The sequence below is a fragment of the Atractosteus spatula genome, chromosome 8 (assembly GCF_055471065.1).
Source record: "Atractosteus spatula isolate fAtrSpa1 chromosome 8, fAtrSpa1.hap1, whole genome shotgun sequence".
NCBI classification, from domain to species: Eukaryota; Metazoa; Chordata; class Actinopteri; order Semionotiformes; family Lepisosteidae; genus Atractosteus; species Atractosteus spatula.
The window spans coordinates 32,416,478-32,439,658 of record NC_142713.1 but is presented as its reverse complement, the minus strand read 5'-3'; the positions used below and the strand labels follow the sequence as shown (position 1 = coordinate 32,439,658).

Here is a 23,181-nt window from a genome sequence, read left to right as displayed (position 1 = left end):
AAAGTAAAAATAGAAATAGACTTCTTCATTTAACTGCAAAGTTCACATCAGCTAGCCTTTTCTCTGGTGAGTCAGACGACATGAAGCTTCAAGTCCTAGTGAATGAAGACCATAGCTCTGACATCCAGAAAGTAAGGAGCAACTACAGTAGGAAAGCTTCAAACACTCCGGGGGACTATGAAACAGACTCTCTCTGTAGGCGTCTTTTCTTTCATTCTTTTTCTAAAATCAGTTTCCCTCCCTTGCAGAGACAAACAAGGTGGACATTCTGATTGAGAAAAACACAAATATTTCGCTCAGCTGCATTTCAAAACTAAAATTTCAATTACCTTTCAGTTGAACGTGTTTAAGGAATGTGAGTGAAAACACAATTCTTAATGAAATACAAATAAAAATCAAATAAAATCAGAGTGTAATTTGTAGTCTAAATTTGTAGACTGTAGTGTTCAAAGCTTAAAAAACCTAAAAACCTACAAACCTTTTAACGTGGTACATTATTAATAAGGGGAGTTTTGTGCCCCTTATACAAATTTAAGTTAAAAAATATTAACTGTCACTGAACCCCCCCCCCCCAATATAGGTACATTTATGGAATTATTTTAAAATTATTACTCTAAATTAATGACAAAGGGAGCTTAAATATTTATCATCCTTAAATCACTTCTTAAAGAAGTCAATACGAAACAAATTTTCGTTATTTTATTACAAATTGAAAGAAAAAGGTAAAACGTTTAAAAACGATTTTTTTAGTCCTGATTGCAGTCGTTCCTGCCCAAAGAAAATGTGTCATAGAAATGTTTGAACGTTTTGATGCAATTTATCCAGTTAAAAATACAAATAAGTACAGTATGCTCATGTGACAGTGCCTGCACTGAATCTGCTTTGCTGCCTCTAGCATTTCCGCAAAGTCGTTAAGTTTCGGTTTCGTTTCATAAGCAGAACGTCTTGTTTACTGTGTAGACCTATCATATTTGCTAAGGTTAACCCCGTGGACAGAATTAACATACTGATTAGGGAACAAAGTGTATCAACGAGAAGGCAGAATATCCTTCTGCTCTTTACTTATTGACAGCGTGAAATGGCTGCTTCTACAATAACAAAAATCCTTTGCTCCAATAATGGGGCTATGGATTACAACGAGCTGGTTTTCAATATCGGGTCTGGGTTTTCATCTTCAAATACGGTCTTGCAAAAAACACTGGCAAATAATCCAAATTTTTTAATTGTAACTTCAAACGGAAAAAGGAAAATCATCGCTAAAACAAAAGTCAGGCTCTGCCGAGCCAGGACGTGTGATCAGGACTGCAACAATTTACATCTGTGCAAATTTTTTCTATATGGAGACTGCAAATATAACAAGGGAAGGTAAGATTTCTTCGTATTTGTTTTCTAACATGAAGGCTACTGTTATCCCCCTTGTCTTATTCAACAGGAAATCACACCTGCTTTTCCATACAGCCTTTATAAGGCCTCTAATTGTGTTGCAGCCTGCTTTCCTACTGTGTGTTGATATGAACTGAGATATCATACACAGAGTTGGCATTTAAGCACCTGAAATTTCTCTAAGCATCATTTTTGGCTTTTAGGTTTATGACATTTAGCTATGTATTATTAGCTAGGCATATATGTTATATATGCCTGGATTATATTTAAGTAAATTCACATAACAATATACATTTTTCTACCATTATTCTTTGTCTTATTATTATATGCAGCAAGAGCAAGATGTGAGCAAGCTTTATTGCTATCATAGACATCGCTTCATTACTTTTTTCCTTCTAGTATAAGCGTAGAAAAGTGTTCTGATTAGGTTTAGATTGAGAACTGCTGGCAAGTACTCGCCGACTTTTATTGCTGTTGAAATACACTGACAGGTGTCATACCCTTTTCATACAGATTCATTCGTGCTTTTTTCTCTAATGCGAGTACTTCAGACACAAATGGTTCACATTAGAGTGATCCTTTAAGGGGCAATGTAAACTAAATTGTTAATAAGATTTCAGTTCAGATTAAATTACCATTAATCCAATTGCCTGTGGTATACTACAAACCTGGTGTTTGATGTTATGTTGTCACTGGGTGAAGAAAGAAGCATTTAGTAAACATAAACAGTATTGCAACACTGAGTTTCAAATTTAGGATTGGTGGGTAAGTCTGAAAGTTTTGATTTAATAAAGCCTTAATTTGATTAAGGCCTTTGCCTTAACACTTCCCTTTTATGTTGAGCAAGTGTGATTCAACAGTTTGAATGTGTTTAATATTATTGCATTCAATTCTCATTGAGTGTTGATTTGGCTTCATTAGTGTTTTCCTTCCAAGAGATGTTGTTCATGTTTAAGGTGGCAGTACATTCCAAAGTCCCAGGAAAATATTGGTGTGACATAAGAATGTGTTGTAACAGAAGTTTTCCTAAAAGAAACCCATTTTAGGGGGGCTGGGTCTTTCTTTAACCCCTATAACATGTTTTAATTACTTTTTAGGGCTAAGATTTTTGTAATCCATATGATTTGTAATGTTTTACTGCTGGAACTGTTTCTTTTGTATTCATCTTAAGGCAGTGACAGCCCAGCCCTGTTCCTGGAGGGCCAACTTTCCTACATTTTTGTAGGCCCAGCTGGAAGAAATTAGTCATTTATTTTCAAAGGCTTGTATACATACTGTATCCTGTGGGTTTGCTAACACTAAATAAAGCATATACAGTATGATAGTTGCCTACGTATGTCAGATTTGTCCAGAAATCATTGGGAATGCCAGCGATAATAATAATAATTGCTTACACCTATATCGCGCTTTTCTGGACATTCCACTTAAAGTGCATTACAGGTAATGGGGATTCCCCTCAAACACCACCGATGTGCAGCATCCACCTGGATTTATCTCCTCTTTAACTGTTTTATATCACTGAGTTCTGTGAGCATATTACATCTTTATGTATGTACTGTAGATGCCGTATTCTTTTTAAAAAGTAGTCCTCTTTCCATATGAAAATTATGTATTTAAATGCAAACCACTGTTACTTTATGTCTACATTATATCTTATTGAACAGAGAGATCTGATATGATAAAAATGTATAATAATATTCTTGGTGGCTCCATAGATGTCTTTGTAGATGGAAAGGTGAATACAATTCTAAAAAGATTTTTATATATTTTCTTACCTCAACTGTTATGACTACAGGAGAAAGTGCCGTTTCAGTCATGACATGAACTCTGAACAAAATGCCAAAGTTTTGAAAGACAATGACCTGCATGAGCTAGACAGGAGAGAACTGTGCCAACTTCTGCTTCAAAATGATAATTCTCTTCTGCCTCCGGTAAAGTATTTTTCTTCTAATACTGTAAATAAATTCTGACAAAACCACTTGTTTTTACTTGATTAATAGATTAAAGCTTCCTAGAAGCCAGAGCGTACTTAATATGTATGATGATCTAAATCAGGAGAACGCAAGACAAACCACAGGAAATTAATTGACAAACTTTCTTATTGCATGCTGATATTTTGTAAAACATCTGCTGATCACCTGAGTTGACAGTATGATTTATTTTTTAACCTGTTTATTTTACAGTGTCATGTCAAGGTGAGCACAATTGTGTAGTGCTTTATAAATCACCGTATTGTAAAATCACTTGGTGAAAGCATGATATAGAAGAAATGTAAAAAACAAAATCACTAGAGGCTAAGCCTATTTCAGGGTTCAAAGCACTGTTTTACAAATATATAAATTTACATTTTCTAGAAAGCAGTTGACAGTAAAGGTACCATACTAAACATAAAAAAATAAGCATGATTTACAATGAAACTAATACTTGTTCAAGGGAGAATTTTATACAATTTATAAATGTTAATATGCACCAGTAATCAGGAGCTGATAGATATTTGCACTTTCTGAAAGGACCAAATATATGTTAGAACATGACCTTAACAAGACCTTCCATTCAGCGATGAAGCATACATTAAAAAAAGAAAATCTCTTTATTATTACAGTCTAATTCTGTGTACATATCCATACTCTTGCTATGCTGTTGTCAGTTTTTGTTCTTTATTGAGCATGCGTGTTTTTCTAAATGGCTGTATAAATTAGATTGGTTTCATTTGCACAGTTTCACAGGGTCACAAGCTGTAATGCATTTGGTCAATTCAGGAATGTAGCCTCTGAAAATGGCAGGCACAGATTTATATGGAATGAAGATATTTGGAAAGTGGCTAAAATAAATTAAATCATTTTGTAATCCAGACAAGTAATTGAATTTAGTATTAGAAATTACCATTAGGTATTTTATCATACTAAATATCATAATAGCATAGGTTTATATCACCCATGATACAGATGTCATTTTGAGATTAAGTATTACAATGATTTTAAGAAAGGAAGAAACATGTTAACATGATGTCAGGAACCAATTTTTTTGGTTCTGATTTTAACAAAGAGGGAAATTACCTTCTCAAAGTGACTGTTCCCAAATTAATAAAATGAAAACACATGTAGGTTTCCTGGTAGACTGCACCCCATTTGTATAGACAGAATAACACATTATAATATGTACTGTGTATCTTTTCACCCTATTAGAGCTTCCTTGAGTTATATTATCATGATTTTAATTACGTCTTACTGATTCTTGAGGCTTGCCAGTGAATGGTGGAACAACAGAGAGTTAATAGAGTTAGAAAAATAGAGAAGCATAAAGTAGTCCCTTGTGGAGTGGTTCTCCTGTATAAATAATTTGATTATAGTAACAACACGGATGTTTATTTTTCAGGTGTGCAATTCATACAATAAAGGAAATGGACCATATGGTTATTGTACTGAACAGGAAAGCTGCACAAGACTTCATGTGTGCGAGAAGTATATCCGAGGAACATGTTTGAATTGTACCAGATTTCACGATTTTGATGTGGCTCACCCACTTAAAACCCTGGAAGAGCGAGGCTTACCCAAAGAGCTGATCAGCTCCGTGTTTGCAGTCTACCAAAACATTCTCAGCATGAAGTATGACAACAACAGCAAGATGCCTGAAAAAGGTCCAGAGTGAATCTACTGTATATTTTAATTCTTTTAGAAAACATGTCCTGAGTAATACTGGTATTTAACACTGACATAGTGAAAAATAACTCATTCTCTGAAGGTTACCTTTTTTATTCCCGAAACAGTTCTCTTATAGTCTTGAGAGATATACAGTACAGTATATGAGAGATATACAGTACTTGCATAGTTGCATTGATGTTACGCTAGTTTCTGTATTTAGTCATTCTGTGGTATACATACTATAGTGTTTAAATTATGGTCCTTTCACTATATACAAAACTAAAATGTATAAAGTGGCTTTTAGTTCAGTATTTAAATTGAATATTATTATGATTTCTTAATTTACCTATACCTTGTGTACTGTGATTAAATCTATATGCAGGGTTTAACATATCCTAGGATGCTCAGGAAACCCTAGATTACCTGTATTGAAGTACTGATTTGAGTATCACAAATTGGAAGAAAGGAATGAAAGGGGGAAATGCTTCTTTGAAGTAATTCACCATATATTGTAAATTTTAATTTTAGTTAAATGTTATAAAACATGTGCTTAAAGAAAAATGAATGTAAAATAGTTTGAATATCTCAGTGCTCTAATTAAAAATGCATTTAATTATGCTGTAGTTTGCCAATGCTTATGTTTACCCATACCAACTTATCCACCTACAGTAGTAAGATTGATTTGTAGGTAAAGGAATTTTTATTTCAATTAATTAATTTTTTTCACAGATAAAACAGAGATCTGTATGTACTATGTCTGGAAAGACTGCAAGCATGGAGGTAAGCTTCCTTCCAGAAAATATGTATATCGATCTTTTTCACTTTTCTTTCTAAAAATGAATGCATTACATTAGAATATACTGTATATGAGATTCCTAGACCCTTGTCATTGATACACATTCACATTGATACTCCATCCTGCAATAATTAGGTGTCCTTTGTATAGTCTTCTCCACAGAATACATTCCTCAGGCCATAGACTCTCTCTCTTTTTTTTGACTGAATTGAAAGGACTGTACATTAGATTAGAAATGACAAGATGGTTGGTAGAAGCTGCTAAGCGATCCCTTGCACCTGCTTCTTGAAAGGAGGAAGTTGTCAGCTTCAACAACGTGGACTTGTTCTAGACTCTAGCAACACTTTGAATAAAACATTGCCACCTGTTAATACCTCCTGCTACCAATTTAAAGTACACATCCCAATAATTTCCACTCGTGTCCACTGTTTCACATTTCATTGAAGATTATGAAGTCCTTTGAGTTGACTTTGTCAGTGCCTTTGAGGATTTACAATATTTGAACCATATCCACTCATACGCACTCAAGACATACTATAGATTCACTTCTTTTATTCTTTTATCAATGTAGGACATTCCTTTAAATGCTGGAATGTATTTAGTCCAGACACATGACAGAGCAACGTTTTATAATGTAGTGACAGTGAATAAACAATATGTCGACATAAATACAAGTCAAGTAGCTTCATTAAGCTTAGTGTTTTCCTCTTGTATAGTTGTATTCTGTAAAGATGATTTATAATTTTTTTTCTGCCAGCATGAAACACTATTCAATTATCTACATTAAATATAATCTTCCATATGTTTGCCATTCTTGAACATTGACCTAATCTATTTTGAAACGTCTTTGTAATCTCTGTGGGTTTTGCCTATCCTTGTACTTTGGTATGGTTTGCTGTGAACTTGGTTGCCCAGAATTCATGCATAAAATATCTGCAAGCTGAGGGTTACTGAGGTCTACGTATCCCTAGCAATTATGAGTTAAGGAAAAACTACATGCAGATTTAGTTATACTTCATTAGACGTTACAGGAATTTAAATTTTCTTACACAGGTTATTTTTGTTGAATTTGTTCTACATCTGTATATTAAAGGTAGGTAGGTGTTGGTTAATCCCATGCGAGAAATTCAAGTGCTACAGCAGCCCGGCACAATCAGCACAGTACAGTACAAATGTAGTAATACAATAAACAAATAAAAAAATGGAATAATTACAAACAAAGCAGAAAAAGCACACACACACAAAAAGTATGAATGTACAGAACACAAGGAAGATGTAATACACAATATAGATTTTGCACACTCCCAAGCATATTGCACAGAGTAGGTAACTATTGCAACTATTGCACAGTTGTGAATAATTAATAAATTGCCCATTCCACTTCCACGTATTGCACTTCTATAAATCAGAAATAGACAGAACACCAGTAAAACAGAGCACCAGCTGTTACAGAGGAATCAGGTTTCAGGTGTACAGGTATGGTGTCACAACAGGTCAGTGTTGCCCCTGCCCAGACATATTGTGGTTGGGTTGTAAAGTCTACTGTAAATATAATAACAGGTTAAAGGTTAAAGCTTATATAGGAGTATTGACTTTTCTAAATGATTCTGTTGTTATTTTGTTTCAGTAATAGTTTCCTGCATTGAAAAGAAATCATTTCCAATTACGAATACCATATTTCTTTCCCAGTAGTGGCCATTCTTATTTTACTTTTATTATTTATAGTGTAATTAATGTTAGGTTTAGGTTACTTGAGTACAGTGTTGTTAGAACTGGAAAAGTGTTCTTGATATTTCTAACAAATCTTATTAGGAAAACACTACATTTATTAACAGACATTTTATTTTATACTCGTAGCAGAAGCTACAGTAAAACATTAAGCACAATTACTCATTTTCTATTTAATCTTTGTAGACAAGTGTAACAGAGTCCATTTCAATATGCCCTATAAGTGGGAAGTTTGGGATGGTGTGGGCTGGTCCCATCTTTCTGACAATGAAGGAATTGAAAGGGATTTCTGTGATCCTCTCAAAGTATACAGGTATGCTAAAAATGCAGGTATTGTATAAATAAAAATATTATTTGGAATAATCATAGATAAAATGATCAAATCTTTATGTTCAAGATACAGTATTTTGTTTTATCTGTTGGTAATACAGTTTATAAATATTCTGTCTGACTTACAGTACAGGAAACATTTTAGATGTTTTAGCTGTAGAGCAAAACTCTTCCCTGTAGCTTTCAAAAATATAGTCCTAGATTACAGTATGTGGAAAAAAATACATTTCTCTCTTACACCGTACATCACTTATCTCTTAACAGACTTGTAATGAACTTGGTGATTACATCCAACCATCAGATTTTGCTGTACAACACAAAGCTTTGAATTTATTTTAAAAAATTAAGAAAAAGCATTTATATATTACAAAAACATTTATACGTTAACACATTATTTTCTGTCACTGACACAAATTACTCCAATATACATGTTTTGACTTTCATAAAACGTATGTAGTTTGAGAATAACAGGTTGTTATACTGTATATACAGTATGGTAACAATTTTATTGAAAAAAAATATTTTCAGGTTCAGGTGTCCAGGTTTCCATAAAATAATAGATGTAAATGTACATTTATTTTCAACCATGTATTGAGTATGCTGTATATTTCTTTGCTACAATTTCAGTTCAGGATTGGACCGTGTGTGTTTTGACACAATGACGAAAGGATCGGCTAAAGTGAGGCGTCTTTCCACAGTTTCATCTGTCACTCAGCCCAGCTTTGTCCTTACCACAGAATGGGCCTGGTACTGGGAGGATGAGAGCGGAAACTGGATTCAATACTCATCATCAGTAGGTTTATAACAATGCAGATTGCCCAGAATTATAAGCGCTGTTATACACTGTACATGTAAGCTTATTCCAGGAAAAAGAAAGAAAGAATCTAAAATATAATTTTACCTAAGGTGAAAAAAATAAAATTGATCATATATCCAATATGATATTCATATTTAGTTATTCTAAACTTCTGGTCTTATCATCCCTTGGCTGAGCATTATGGGATTTCAGTGAGAGATGAGCAGGAAAATAAAAAAATAGCTATTCAGAATGAAGATTAGGAAGCAGATAAAAACTAAATGGCTGCAACAGAAATAAACAAAAATTGGTTCTAAAAAGCATTTATGAAAACATGTAACTAGTTAAAAATGTTGGTTGTTCCTTAATTATGTATTTTTATTTTGTGAACTGGTATTGTATGTTAAATTGTTTCGTTTTTTTCACAATGTTAAACATACATTAAACATTAACAGAAGTATGACTGCTAGCAAGTCAGTTTCCTGAAAAGACAGGTATATATTTTGGTATAAATTGACAGGATGGAATTCATGGTGCTTCATCCATCACAAGTGAAGACCTAGAGAAAAAATACTTGGAGGATAAAAATGGAGTTGTTGAGTTTACAGCAAGCAGACAGACATATGAACTCAGCTTTCAAGGTAACGTAAAAAATAGCACTGCTGTCGTGGTGAATATCTAATACTGGAATGCGATAGTTTTTGCATCTGACTAAAAACAATAAAAATATAGCGATACCACCCCTCAGCTTCCCCCAGATTTCAGTGATAGACTATTTTTTTAATCCATTTATTTGCAGATTTTCACTTTCCATCTCTTTTCTCACCTCCTGTACCCTTTCTCACATTCTCCTTCTTTTGTTCACCCCGCATTTGCATTGCCTGCTTTCCCTCATATTCCCAAACACCTGATGAAGCTCCCACAGCAGAAACATTGTTCATCCTTTCTATATTTTCAACATGGAATTAATTAATTATTCTGATTGTTCCTTTGATCTTGTAGAGCTCCCTACTCAGACCAGTGTTTATGTGTATACTGTATTTACCTGTATACACACACTCTAGATTCCTTTCTGTAACGTGCTATAGGGACTACTATCCTCTCAGTTATATTTATATATTTACATAAAGTTATATTTTCACTACCATCATTCTCATTCTGCAGACATGATTCAGACAAATAAACGATATGGAACTAAAAGGCTGGTTCGAAGGCGCCCAGTGTTTGTGTCTTCATCAGATGCACAGCTTATCAGAACAAGGTAAGGAGGAATGGTGAAACTACTGGGCCTTCATTTAATGTTTTATTTGCTTTTATTTTTCAATATTTAAATTTGACAAGAATGCTCACTAAACACAAATTTGATCTACAGTTTATTAATTACACCAAAAAAGAATGTAAGGTACTGATTAACATGTTAAATTCTATATTTCCCCAAAACACAATTTGAACAGGGTTCTTTTAGATGTAGTATGCAAATGTAGTGGAGTGTTGTGATAGCAGGTGTATTTTAATAGGCAGATCTTGGTGTAATGGGATACACAGCCATAAGATAAAACAGTGCTCTTTTATGTGAGAGATACATTTTTGAGCTCTAATTAAATTCCTGTAATTCTTCTCTTTAAACAACTGGGCAGCTAAACTTCTTACTAATGCAAAAATCCAGAAGATCCTACGTAAAACCATAAACAATTTTTTAAAACATGAAAGAGGCTCTGCTTTTTTGCTAGACAGCATAGGCTGGCCGGTTGCTTTTTTTCCTCTCTCCAGCCAATGCACCACATAAAATAGGCTCTGATGTCTCCACTGCCTGGTTTTTTATTGTCACCCAACTAATAGTCTTCCTGCAACTGGATAGGTGATGGAGGTCAGCAGGTCATTTACTACAGCTTCCTAGGGAATATGGTTCAGATGAGAACCACCGTCATGTGTTAACCTGCTGCCTCTTACATTATGTAGTACTAGGTTACTGTGTAAAGAACTTTTTAATTCAATTTCACAAATTTTTTAATTGTCTCAACAAGATCATGTAATCAAAATGTATTTAGTAGCAAATGCTAAGCTAAAAGTGCTTGAATGGTCTGACGTTGAATCTGATTGATTCTATTTGAGTTCACTCACAAAACTTGATTTAAGACAGCAGTTCTCAGCTTGTGATCCACAGGTCCTCTGAAGTCCATCTCCATCACAAATAGAAGCAACTTAATATGAGAGACCACATTCTGAATCAAATTTCACAAGTCGATACTTACTTGGCACTATACATGTATCGCCTAGCCACATTGTAATTTATGATTTAAAACACCTGCGGAGTGTAACTGAAGACTTTCTAAGGAAGCACTTAAACCAGCATTACTTTTGAAACAAATAACATTATTGCAGAAAGCATTGACAAGCCAGTGGAATCTTTTGAATGGAAGCAGAGTTTCTTACAAAAAAAGTACTATACTGTACAAACTGTATCAATGGTTTCTTCATAGTTGCAATTAGAATCACTAAAACAGTAAGGTATGTTCCTTTACCAAATAATGCATCAAAATATAACAAAGAGAGGAGTGAGTTTTCATTTTGCCCTTAAAGTAAAGAAATATTCCTTCAACTATAAGAACACAGTCACAGTCATAGTCACTTAAATTTAAAGTTGACTTCTTCAGTGCTCAAATACTTGGTAGTTACCTGTTTAACAAAGAGAAGGTCCAAAGTGCTGGAACACTAGCCTTTGTGCAGTAGTACCCACTCACTGATACTCTTTCATGGTCCACTTAAGAGAGAGAAAGAAACAGAGCTTCCACCAAGCACGTTAAGTGAATGTCTTGTTATGGAACTTTACCTTTAGTTTGGTCAACATAATATTTATCATACAGGTCATCTTCCTAGATGTTCTGTACCTCCCATTCAACGGCAGACTTTTTGGCCTGTTAATTCGGAGGTCACATGAACTACCACAGGTCTAGACCCAATCAAAGCTAACCTGTACTGAACTGATGATCAGCCTGTTCTGTCCTCTAATATATTCTGTGCAGGTATCCCTAAAATTCCCCTGACACAACAATATGAACTCTTTTCTCAAATTTGAGTGTTCAGCATTACATTTAATAAACAAAATTCTTCCTTACTGGTTTTATAAAATTGATAATATTTTTTCAGCTTTAAAAATCCATCATCTGTATAATTATATACCTAGACCTACTTATAAGAGTGTTTTGTGTAATTAAACATTAATTTCCTTACAACTGTTTTCTGTTTTATACTTTACAGAAAAAAAGGACCTAACAAGGGCATTTCTCATGATTTCAAAGCTGTCCCTTCTTACTGGGATAAATCATCATTGCTTGAAACCGGATACAAGGCACTGTATAATTTTACATCTCTATTGTGTTTATGTTCCTGCTGTTGAGGGACACTCAATATTTTCATCATTGCATGTTTTTCACTCATTTGAGCTATCATTCCATCAGTCAGAACTTTCCCCATTTTTAATGAACTGCCAGCTTCTGATAAAAGTAAAATTAACATAATGAGACTGATGGCCTTTGTAACTGTTAAGCAAAAATGCCTTTGTAGAACATAGAATACATAGGGCCTTTGTTTATTAATGTATCTAGAGTTTTACAGTTGAATAACATTGACTTTGATCATGTTATCTTTCAATTAGCAGGTTTTTATAAGGTTTCTCATTGTTTTAATCAATATCTAACATGTTCAAACATTCAAAGGAAGCACTAGTGTGACTAATGGGTTAATAAATAAATAAATCGTGCAGTTTATACAATACAGTTTAAGTTTAGCTAACAGGTAAAAAGTAGTTTAATAACATTTGTATTAACTTTGTATTTAATGAATTTGTAGACTGAACACTCACTTTAAGTAATTGCTTAAAATATGAAAATAAGTTACCTTGCTTTACAAAATAAACCGATAAACAAAAGTCTTTTATTTTGTTGTTCCTCACCTTTTTCTGCCTCTGAGGAACCTAAAGGGTTCGATTGCAAAGAATCCCATAACATGAAGTGCATCTAATATAATACACAGGCAGTATTCAGTTCCCATATTTTCTTCTCCAAGTCAACATCTTATGTTGTTTTTTCCAGAAAATCCTCCTGGAGAAATCTACAGCTGAGTACCAGAAGATAGAAAACCTTTTTAAAAAGACAATGATTGGATTTACCATTTCCAGACTTGAAAGAATCCAGAACAAATCCTTATGGGAAGTTTTTCAATGGTACATTTCATTACTTAAAGTTTATATTGTGTCCAATAAGTGAGTAATGAAATGCAGCTGAATACACACGGCTGACTAGACCCTTTGCACAGAACTCTAGTCAGCCATCCACACTAACATCTCCAGTTTTTATTGGTCTTATTTTCTTTGCTAGAGATTTTTGCTTTCGTCTAATAGAAATCCACAATTAGATACTGGGTGTGTAATTTGTTTTAGGTAAGTGGATTAACGTTTGGATTAATTGCAAGATTTAGAGACAAAAGACATGTCAGTCTGAATTTTTCAAAATGAGCATGATTTGCATTGTAGTACTCACTGATCACTTATATTATCCAACACCTTCTCTTTCACAACTGCAAATTACATTTTCTCCAAGAACACTTGAACATAACACTGAGCCTTAAATTTATGTATTGAATAGTAAGATAATGTACATTTTAACCTTGGTTAAAAATAACAATATTTAAGGCAAAATTAACTATGCAAAAACACAAGCTATTTGAATAATTATTTTTGAATATAATAACATTTTAATTGGAATCTTACTATTCTGTCAATCTGTCTTGAGATATAAATATTAAATTATATAAAAAAGTGTCCAAGTAACGTGCTGCAGTACTGTAAGTCTACTTCCTATTGGTTTTGTGTAACTTTAGTTCCTGGAGAAAATAAAAAATGGATTGGGTAGCACAAACTAGTGAGACATCAGTTCAGCACAGTATATATATATCATTGTGTTTTAGTATTTGCTTATCACAAAGTAGTGATGAAGTAGTAACGTTACTAGAATTTAAATGTGTTGACCTGAAATGCCACCTTATACAACCGGTTAATACTTTCTTGGGATAGTTGTTAGGGCTGTAAATTAGAACAGAACTATTTTCATAAAACAAGATTTAGATTAAATAAATGTCATTGTTTATCTAGCAAACAGTTTGATTTTCTTAATTATTTTTTTTGTTCCAGGCAAAAAGAGCAAATGAAAAAAAATAATGCCAGGCAGAACGTCAATGAGAAACTGCTTTTCCACGGTACAGATACAGCATATGTTGATGCTATTTGCAGACAGAATTTTGACTGGAGAATCTGTGGAACACATGGAACAGCCTATGGAAAAGGTAGACTCACTTCTTATATTGTAACCGGTGTTATTCACTTTCAGCTATGTGGTCCTTGGGTGCACACTTTGATTTTTACAATATTAAGCACATGAATATGTCTTAAGAATTTTCATTTTAAGTAAAGCTGTTTTTCCTCACACTTCTCAACCTTAAGTCTAAATGTTAAGAGATTTCCTTCAATTTTTTAATATTAGATCATTTTGTGTAGAAAACATTAAATATTTCGGTATGTTTTTGTTTCAAACACATTTCAAGTGTTTTTTTATCAAGTGTAAAGATATACATACAGATGCAGTCATTCAAAATGCACGGTACAAACCCGCGGTAAGGGCAACTACCCACAAGCCACCGCAGTCTACCGCAGTTAGTGATTGGCTGGCCAAAATGACCGACAGGGGCGCTCGTGTTGCATTGGTCGGTAGTGAAAAGATTTAATCATTTAATCTCTTTACTGTGCACGTTTTAATCCGCTTAGTATTGAATATTTATATGGAATTTTACCACTTAAGGGAAATTTTAGTAGCTGAGCATAAAAAGAAGAGGAGCATAACACATCTGAAGGTCATAAACGATATTAATTTAGGAACATAAACATATTACTGTACGTAAACTGTACTGTATATGGCTGGTCTTGGTAGTTTAAAGAAAAAATACACACTAGTCTTCCATTTCTCCCTAAACATTTTAAGTATCAAAGTTTTATGAAACGGTCCCCAAATATGCGATTGCTGTATAGAATGAATTTTAATTTAAAAAAATTATTTAACAAGGAAATTAAGCTGTTTACGTTCCTCCGCCTGAGAATATAGTCACTCGTTGCTACACATCGGAGAAACACGGTCACAGGTAACCAGCAAAGAGAGGACATTAGCTAGCCAATATGATAAAGGAATAAATGATTTTTTTTATTTCTTTTGCACATTTATTTGAACATTTCCATCGATTGTACAAGCACTTGGAAACTGTCCAATCCCTTTAATTCTCCGGGCATTCTCCCGGTCTGGCACCGGTCTGTGTCTTCTAGGATATAATGCCGGCGATTTGTGTTAAAATTGGGTTTCCAATAATGCCACAGCAAACTCTTGTTTTTATGTCCACTATAACGGACAATCTCCCTTGCTTTTAACCGAGCGTTTCATAATTTCCTAAAATGAAAATGCGACAGAATTGTGGGGTGTCCCTATACCAGAGATTACGGTAGCTTTCAGAATAGTGATTGGCTGACACCATCTGACACCCCTCTGACTGGGGAAAAAAAAACTTGCTGATCTGTTCTACATAACAGGAAGACATGAGCATATGCTGCTTCTATTCGAAATGCGTATTTTAAAAGTTTAATTAGGAAGTAAAAACCTTACAGCGTACACAGATTTCTAAGCTGATCAGGAGGAAGAAAAATGTTTCGCGCATAAAAAGTGGTTATTAACTATCGAAATCTGTTTTATTTATTTTATTTTTATTTAGATTAAGAGTTTCCGTCACCCCCATTTCCATTTAAATCGCAAACCCGTGTTTAATTAAATATTTTTATTGATTCACAATCTGGCAATGCAACGTAAATCGTTATCTTTGTTTTCTACATAATAATGTTCACCTCTCTGTCCAGCAAATTAATAATAAACTTTATTTTCGTCGTCTCCGCTTTAAAGGTACCCCCGTAATATTGTATTTCATTGCACTTTGACAGATTGTCTTTAAATCAGTTGTTGTCAGAATATCCCCACCTCCAAACAAGAACAAAATTGCAACGATTTTATTAACTGGCTGTTTCAGTAACTTAAAGTATATATTTAAAGTAATAATTTAACAATATATGTAAATGTTTTAAGATATGTTTGTTGTGAATGTCTGTAGATTGTATCTTATTTTTAGTTTTTGTTTTGTTTCACGTTAATTTTGTAAGGGAATCTTGATTAAAATACTTTTATTTTTTCAGACAGAATTCACATTCGCTGCAGCCAAATGGCCTTGCAGATCAGATATCAAGGAACAAAACACTTATCGCGCCCGGCTCCTCAATGGAATCGCTTTAACATGCTAATGCGTTGGTGTAACACTCTGTGTCTACAGTACATTGTTAACAAACCGGTTTCACAGGTATTTTCAACCCCCAGCCACTGTTGTTTCATTGGTTGTTATCCTGTAAAGCGCTTTGAGGAGCCACCTTTAAAGGCGCAATATAAAATAAAGTTTATTATTATTATTAATATTGATCATATTTTTCCTCCCAGAACTTGTAAATTGTTGTTGTTATTATTGTCGTTATCCTGTAAAGCGCTTTGAGAAGCATACTGTCCAGCTTGTCAGGTGCATTCTCTTGTAAAATAATAAGTAGAGCTTTGGGCTTGTTAGTGCTCCACTTACAGCAACCCAATGTAAATACATTTTGTCTCCAAATCCACCACCACTTGTATGAATCATAGCCCTGCCAAACGATGCAAATTCCGCTGCGATGGTTGTGTGCAGGTTGATTACTAATTATTGTGTGATGGTTGATTACTAATAGTTTATGCTAACACCTAGCTTTCTTAACGCGAGAAGTACTACCGTACGTACTGTACAGTAAGTACTTACTGTACTTACTGTACTGTACTTAAGAACTAGCAAAAAAAAGGGGTTTTGGAGGGGGGGAGGTGTCTTTCGCTGGAAGACTCGCTGCCTTCTACTTTGAAAATACCTGTGAAACCGGTTTAATTCGTCACAGCCAGCACTCCCGCAGAGAGTGATGAAAACCGCGCAGCGCCAGGCGAATGCACATTAATATGTTGGGCTTTTGGGTTCAGGTGGATTTGCGCCCTACAGTTCAACCTGCGGTACCTCTGTGTACTGTACATACAGTACAGTACGAACGTGTTATTTTGAAATATAAAAAATGTCAATATACTGTAGGAGAAATTGAGTATTGGTGTGTATTTTTTCTTTAAAATACCAATAACAGCAACATACAGTTTACATAATATGTTTATGTTCCTAAATTAATATCGTTTATGACCTTTATGACCTTCGTTATGCTCCTCTGCGTTTTATGCTTAACTTCTAAAATTTCCCTTTAGTGGTAAAATTCCATATACATATTCAATACTAAGTGGATTAAAAAATGCACAGTAAAGAGATAAAATGATAAAATCTTTTCACTAACGACCAATACACCACATTATCTTCCGTGTCACATTAACATTGGAATGTTTTTTTTATAAGTATCAAAAGAAGCGATACACAACCTGTCTCCTCTATAACTCTCAGTTTACAGAGAAATTCTGCCAGAGCCTCACAACATTGTCCAATAATACTCTTCTTGTGTCTAATTTTTAGTTAAGCAGGATTTGAGCTACAGACCATAACAGACCAAAAAACAGAATCCACCTGCAATTCGGGTGTTAACAAAACGTGTTTACAAAGAAAGTGAAATACAGTAATACTACCAGCTATATAGATACATATATTTAGATATTTAGATCCTTAAATTAATATAATTATTAATTTCTTTAGATACGTGATTACATATTCTCGATTATAAAACAGATAATTCTGGTCCTGGAACCTGACTAGCTGACACCCTTCTGAAGCGGTACCATAATCTCTGGTATACGTACGCCCGAGAAATTTGACTTTTTACTGTGTGATAAATTTTAAAGACTAATTCTTTGCATGGACAAGAAAGCGTAGATAAAAATGCTTGGATTCTAATGTATCTGATACAAGTATCTTTTGTTGTCTCTTGAGGATCCTTGTGATGTTTTGAGCTCTGGTTGAATGATAAGTGTCGCAGTTTAAATAATTTTCGTTGTTAGAAATTATGAAACGCTCTGTTAAAAGCAAGGGAGTTTTTATGTCTGTTATACTAAAAGAAAATGCCTGACGAACTAGGGATTGGACAGTTTTTCAGTGCTTGTACAATCGATGGAAATGTTCAAATAAATGTGCTAAAGAAATAAACAAAAAAAGTAATTTATTTCTTTATCCTATTGGCTAGCTAATGTCCCGTCCTTGTTAGTTAGATCAACGAAATGCTGTGGTGTTACTTTTTGTCGATGAAAAATTAAAGTATTTTCATTTAAAATGACGGTTACAAATAATGTGGAAAAGCGTAATGCTTGTCCAAGGTCATTCATTATTAATACTATTAGTAATATCTTCGGTAAAGGCTTTGATGCATAAAATATTTCTGCATAATTAAAATATTTATGATAAAGGTAGGTTGTGCACTTTTGCCCAACTGAGCAATAATGCTTTCATAAAATATACCAACTTCTTAATGACTGATGATTAACATGCTGTAATACACAGTTTAAATTTAAAAGCTCAAATGCTGTACATGAGAGGTTAAGCTTTATTGGCTCCTCCTTGCGGTTTTACAAGGTGATTCCGGATACTTTCCGGTATGACGTCATATGACGCGTGATACTGCGTCATGCCGCATTAGGATGCAACACGCCCACTGCATGGTACCGTGGTGTACCTCACGCGTTTTGAATGGCTGCATCTGTACATGTACTGTATATATCTTGATGAATAAAAGTTGTATATGATGAAAAATAGAAATAAGTAGTTTGTCACTGTGCTGACCTAGAAAGAAGAGTAAAATAGGCAAAAGTATTGTCCATAAAAATGTCCATAATACCAAAATACAATCTGTATAAAACTCACAATTAAAGAGAGATTTTAAAATAAGTTGAGGTTTTATGTTTATCTGACAAATTCTATCATTTACTGTATTTGTACTACAATTTGTTATACAAATCTCTCAGTGCTCATACTAAAAATGCGATTTTTTTATCCTTTACAATTTTCGTTTCAGGGAGCTACTTTGCGAGGGATGCCAAGTATTCTCACAGCTACACTGGCTCTTCTGCAACCAAAACCATGTTTGTTTCCCGTGTTCTAGTTGGCCAGTATGCAAAAGGAAGCTCTAGTTACCTTCGTCCTCCCTCAAAGGATGGTGGAGACACAATTTTCTATGACAGCTGTGTAGATAACATCTATGATCCTTCCATTTTTGTGGTGTTTGAAAAACACCAGATCTATCCAGAATATCTTGTACAATACAATGAGGACATTGTGCAATCTGACCCACTATATACAATGTATTCCTATCCAAACTCAACTGCAGTCCCTACTCCTCAACCAAAACCAAGACCGGCCCCAAGCTCATACAGAAACCAATATGTAAACTCACCTGTACACTATGCAACACAGTCAACTGCAGTGCCTACTCCTCAACCAAAACCAACACCAGCACCAAGCACATACAGAAACCATTATACATATGTGTCCACAAGCCCCTCAAGTATATCAGACTCCTCAACATCTACTTCATCAGTCTACAGTTTTTCTACAAACCCACCACGTTCGAAACCTAAAGATACATGCATCATCTCTTAACTTCAAGATTTTCATTTTGAAAAACTTAAAAAATGTAAAAGAATGAGTTATTAGTCATGGATTAATCTTTATATGCCTTTTAAAGATGTAAATTTCAGGGACATAGTTGTTCTCAAGGGCTCCAGCATGCTCCCAACAATCACCAGGGTGCCTTAATTTTAATCTTTTTTGCATTTGAGGAGATGCAAAGTATTGGACATTTTTCAATACATATGTATTTTGACTTCTGTCATGTGATTCTTATTTTATTCTAAATCATTTAGTTTTCACTTTATTCCATTTCATTCATGTATTTATAGTAGCACATATATAAGAAATATGCATAATTTTTTTCATGTCTGTATTTGACTTTCAGATACTGTATATTGGCTTAAATTTATGGGTTTGTTTAGACAATCTTGCAGTAATAGCTAACCCCACAAATATGTCAAAGAAAATGCAAGGTAAATGTAAAGATCATAATATTTTAAAATGAGGAAAATGCAACTGATCAAAATATTTTACTACCATTTTTCTGCAACATATTCTAATGAAAATATTCCTCCTTGTTTGATGTCAGTCCTGCAAAAGCTGTCTCACAACATTGGTAGTGTCACCATCTGTTGTTGTCAGCATGGTGTACACCATTTCCTAGAGAGTGTTTATGCTTGTAATATTTTCTTTCTCACTCTTCTCTCAAGCTCATCTGGATATGACTGGCACTATGCAGAAACAAAATTCATTTAATACTTTAGGTGCTATTTTGGAGGGTGTGGTAATTACCATGGCTCTATGAAAGGAGGTTAATATTTGCAGATTTAAGGTGTGTTGACACTTGCATGCTAAAATTGTTTTGCTTGGATTTGTTCCACAATGCTTCTTTCAGATTTGAGTGAATAAGGGGAGCAGCTCATCTTTCAATGATGTCACTGCAAGGCTATTACAACAAATCACAGGACTTGCTGCTTGAATTAAGTTTGTCACCAAAGGAGCTCTTGGTGACTAATTCCAAGCCTACCCTGATTGTGCTTTCTCAGCTGAGTCTTTTGGAGAATCCCAGTCACAGGCACCTAGACATTTCTGTCTGCAGTATTTGTGTTAATGTAAATCTATCAATTAAAATAGTCATATATAAGTAAAATATTATATTAGCTAATAGGATGCAAAGTTGCAAGAAAATCTTTGCTGGGATAAAGAAAACTTCAAAAATAACTCATTTAGAGCATAGATTAAGTCCCACAGTGTAGATTCTGCTACTTCAAGCCTGATTTAAGAGGCTGTCAATGAGTTTCTTCTCAGTTTGCCATGCAGCAGTGACTCCTGTGGCTTGGTGGATACCACAGATCTTGTGCTAGAGCTATCAAACCATATGAAATTGCCTCCTATTCTGATTTAGGTTTTACAATTTTTACAATGTGATAAACTGTTTTACTTAAACTGTGCTTAATCAGGAATTGGTTCAGCATTTTTTTTAAATCTGAGTAATACTAAAACCTTCTCTTAGTGTTATAATGATGCAAACCGTCTGTGAAGCTTTTTTAATTGATATGTAAAAAGTGTTCAGTCATAAGAACTATGAAATTCATGTAATAATAAAAGCAGATGGCTTGCTAATTGCACTAAAGATTTTGACTGTTTTTTTAAATATTAGCAGAGTAAGAACATGAACTTTGAACATAAGGTTCTTACTAAACTTATTCACAGTTGTGGTTGGGCACAAGGCAAATGTCTGACTTACTGATGCATAAAAATGAAATTTCTTACACCAGCAATTCTTTACCCAGTTTCCAGCAGTAAACTAAGTGTGTCATCTTAGTTTTTGTATATTAAGTGGACCGTCTATCTTTCAGGTCCTCCTGAGATTCCAGCTCTTTCACAGTGTTCCTCTCAGGAACACTGTGAAGGAAGTCACTTCTTCCTACAGTAGGTTGCTAGTTCACATGTCACTAGATTCTCATTGAGTTTCAATTCTCTTCATTATTCAGTAAGCATTGCACATGCTTATCACACATACTAGATCCTTGCATTAACTCGTCATTAATCATCCAGGAACTAGATGTATTTGACCCTATTAACTCCGCATCACCTACTGTATTTCTTAATCTCCAATTGTCACTATTCACTTTAATACAACTACACGTATGTCACCTTATCATAATGTTCGCTAAGATAATTACTTCAAATGAGACTTCAAATCTTACAACTTCAGCAAGCACCAAATCTTCACAAACAACCACTGACTCTTTTGATCACTGTCGTTCTGGGCTGATCTGGCGTGTCCAGGGATACTTCTCTCTGTCAGTGATACTTGCATCACTGACACAGCCAGTTTGCATTCTCTCATCACACACACTGCGAGTCCACTTCTCTGTCTCCTGATGGCAAGCCCCAGGGCGTTCTCTGTGCCATCTAGACTCCTCTATCACAGCTATGAGAAGATGATATGCTGCTATATTGCCAAGTGATGTCCCACTTCTCCAGGTACAGTATCAACGCCTCCAGTTAGCCCTGGTTCAGCCAGGAAACCCTGATCCTTGGCAGTGCCTGCTAAATTAACTGCCATACAGCACACATGACCAGAACCTGTAAGGCCCTTAAGTACAACCAAAGCTGTTTTCTCAGGTCTATAAGCCAGCCCAATACATTATTATCTCTCCTCTCTACTGTTTTTATAAGCCTTTTAATGAGTCCAAAGGAAAGGGTGATTGCATGCAGAGCCTATCCCAGCAGCTCCTCTCCCTCACGTGGAATTTCCCTCCCTCTGAGTGCTAATTAGACAGAGCAGCTGGGCCTCAATCTGCAATCTCTTACAGTATAAAGGCCTCTCCCACTGCCTCACAGTACGTTCAGTCTGAGGTTTCTGATTGATTACATGTTGCATTTATATTATAGAAATTCTATATGTTATAATAAGAATGTGAAATCATGGATTTTACTAAATGCACAAGTGATTACTCAGGTATGTCATGTATTGAGTAAAATATGTATTTTTAAATTTGTATTCTTTTTAATTCCTTGCTAAATTTTACTATAACATTACAAAATAGTAAAATAATTACATTGTTTGAAAAAAACTGGAAACAAATATTATTGTTTTATCATTATTATAGTATAATTAGAATATCTTAGGAACATGGAATATTAAAGAAGGTTCTGCACCCATGGCCACAAAGTTCAAGTCTGCAATGTGGACAACACTGTTGTATGCTTGGGTATGATGCTTTTACTCAGTTGTTTCAGGCAACCCAGTTGGAAATGGGAACCAGAAATCATAAGGATGTTTATCTACATCTGGGTGTAATGGGGCAGCATATTTTCTTGAAGGTATTGAAAATATCAAGAAGAAATTTATGGTTAATAATGAAACAGGACAAGAGAAATACAAAATTAAGTAGAGGTCACTCGTGAATTAAAGTGTTTACACAGGGAGTTTTTATAAGGCTGACTCCCCAGGGTCTTTAGAAACAGTAAGGTGAGATAATTAAATGACTGAACTACTAACATTCAAATGACCATGACAGGCTGAATAGGCTCTATTTTATAACTTACGTTCTAAGTATTTAATGGTCAAATAACAGTAAAATATCCCTAATAAACCTCCGTATACAGTAGCTGGCTTCCACGTGTACACACATAAATGCTGTTACTTTTTATAATCAAAGACAAAATAAAAATGATGGGACTGTTATTCAGTAATATTGTATCATTTTTCTTCAATTTCGCAAACCTGACTTTTTCTGTTTCTCCATAGGTTCCTTAAGAGGAGAAATACCCAATTGTCTTATTCTGCAGAACCCTCTCTA

General features: G+C 34.5%; 1 protein-coding gene across 1 annotated transcript; it reads left to right on the top strand.

The window, feature by feature from the left end:
- The first annotated feature begins 860 nt into the window (after window positions 1-860).
- On the top strand, window positions 861-20,997 carry LOC148829434 (protein mono-ADP-ribosyltransferase PARP12). Its single transcript, XM_088923146.1, has 12 exons — window positions 861-1,365; window positions 3,179-3,314; window positions 4,759-5,020; window positions 5,754-5,804; window positions 7,735-7,861; window positions 8,506-8,671; window positions 9,195-9,315; window positions 9,839-9,935; window positions 11,933-12,023; window positions 12,766-12,896; window positions 13,863-14,014; window positions 18,816-20,997. Exons 1-12 carry the CDS (start codon window positions 1,079-1,081, stop codon window positions 19,397-19,399), a joined length of 2,205 nt encoding a protein of 734 aa, XP_088779272.1. The 5' UTR covers window positions 861-1,078; the 3' UTR covers window positions 19,400-20,997.
- Window positions 20,998-23,181: the final 2,184 nt, after the last annotated feature.

Coding starts and splice junctions, on each gene's coding strand:
- LOC148829434 (XM_088923146.1), top strand. CDS start 1,079: ATGGCTGCTTCTACAATAACAAAAATCCTTTGCTCCAATAATGGGGCT. Junction 7,862..8,505: donor GATCCTCTCAAAGTATACAG/GTATGCTAAAAA, acceptor CTACAATTTCAG/TTCAGGATTGGACCGTGTGT. Junction 8,672..9,194: donor GGATTCAATACTCATCATCA/GTAGGTTTATAA, acceptor ATAAATTGACAG/GATGGAATTCATGGTGCTTC.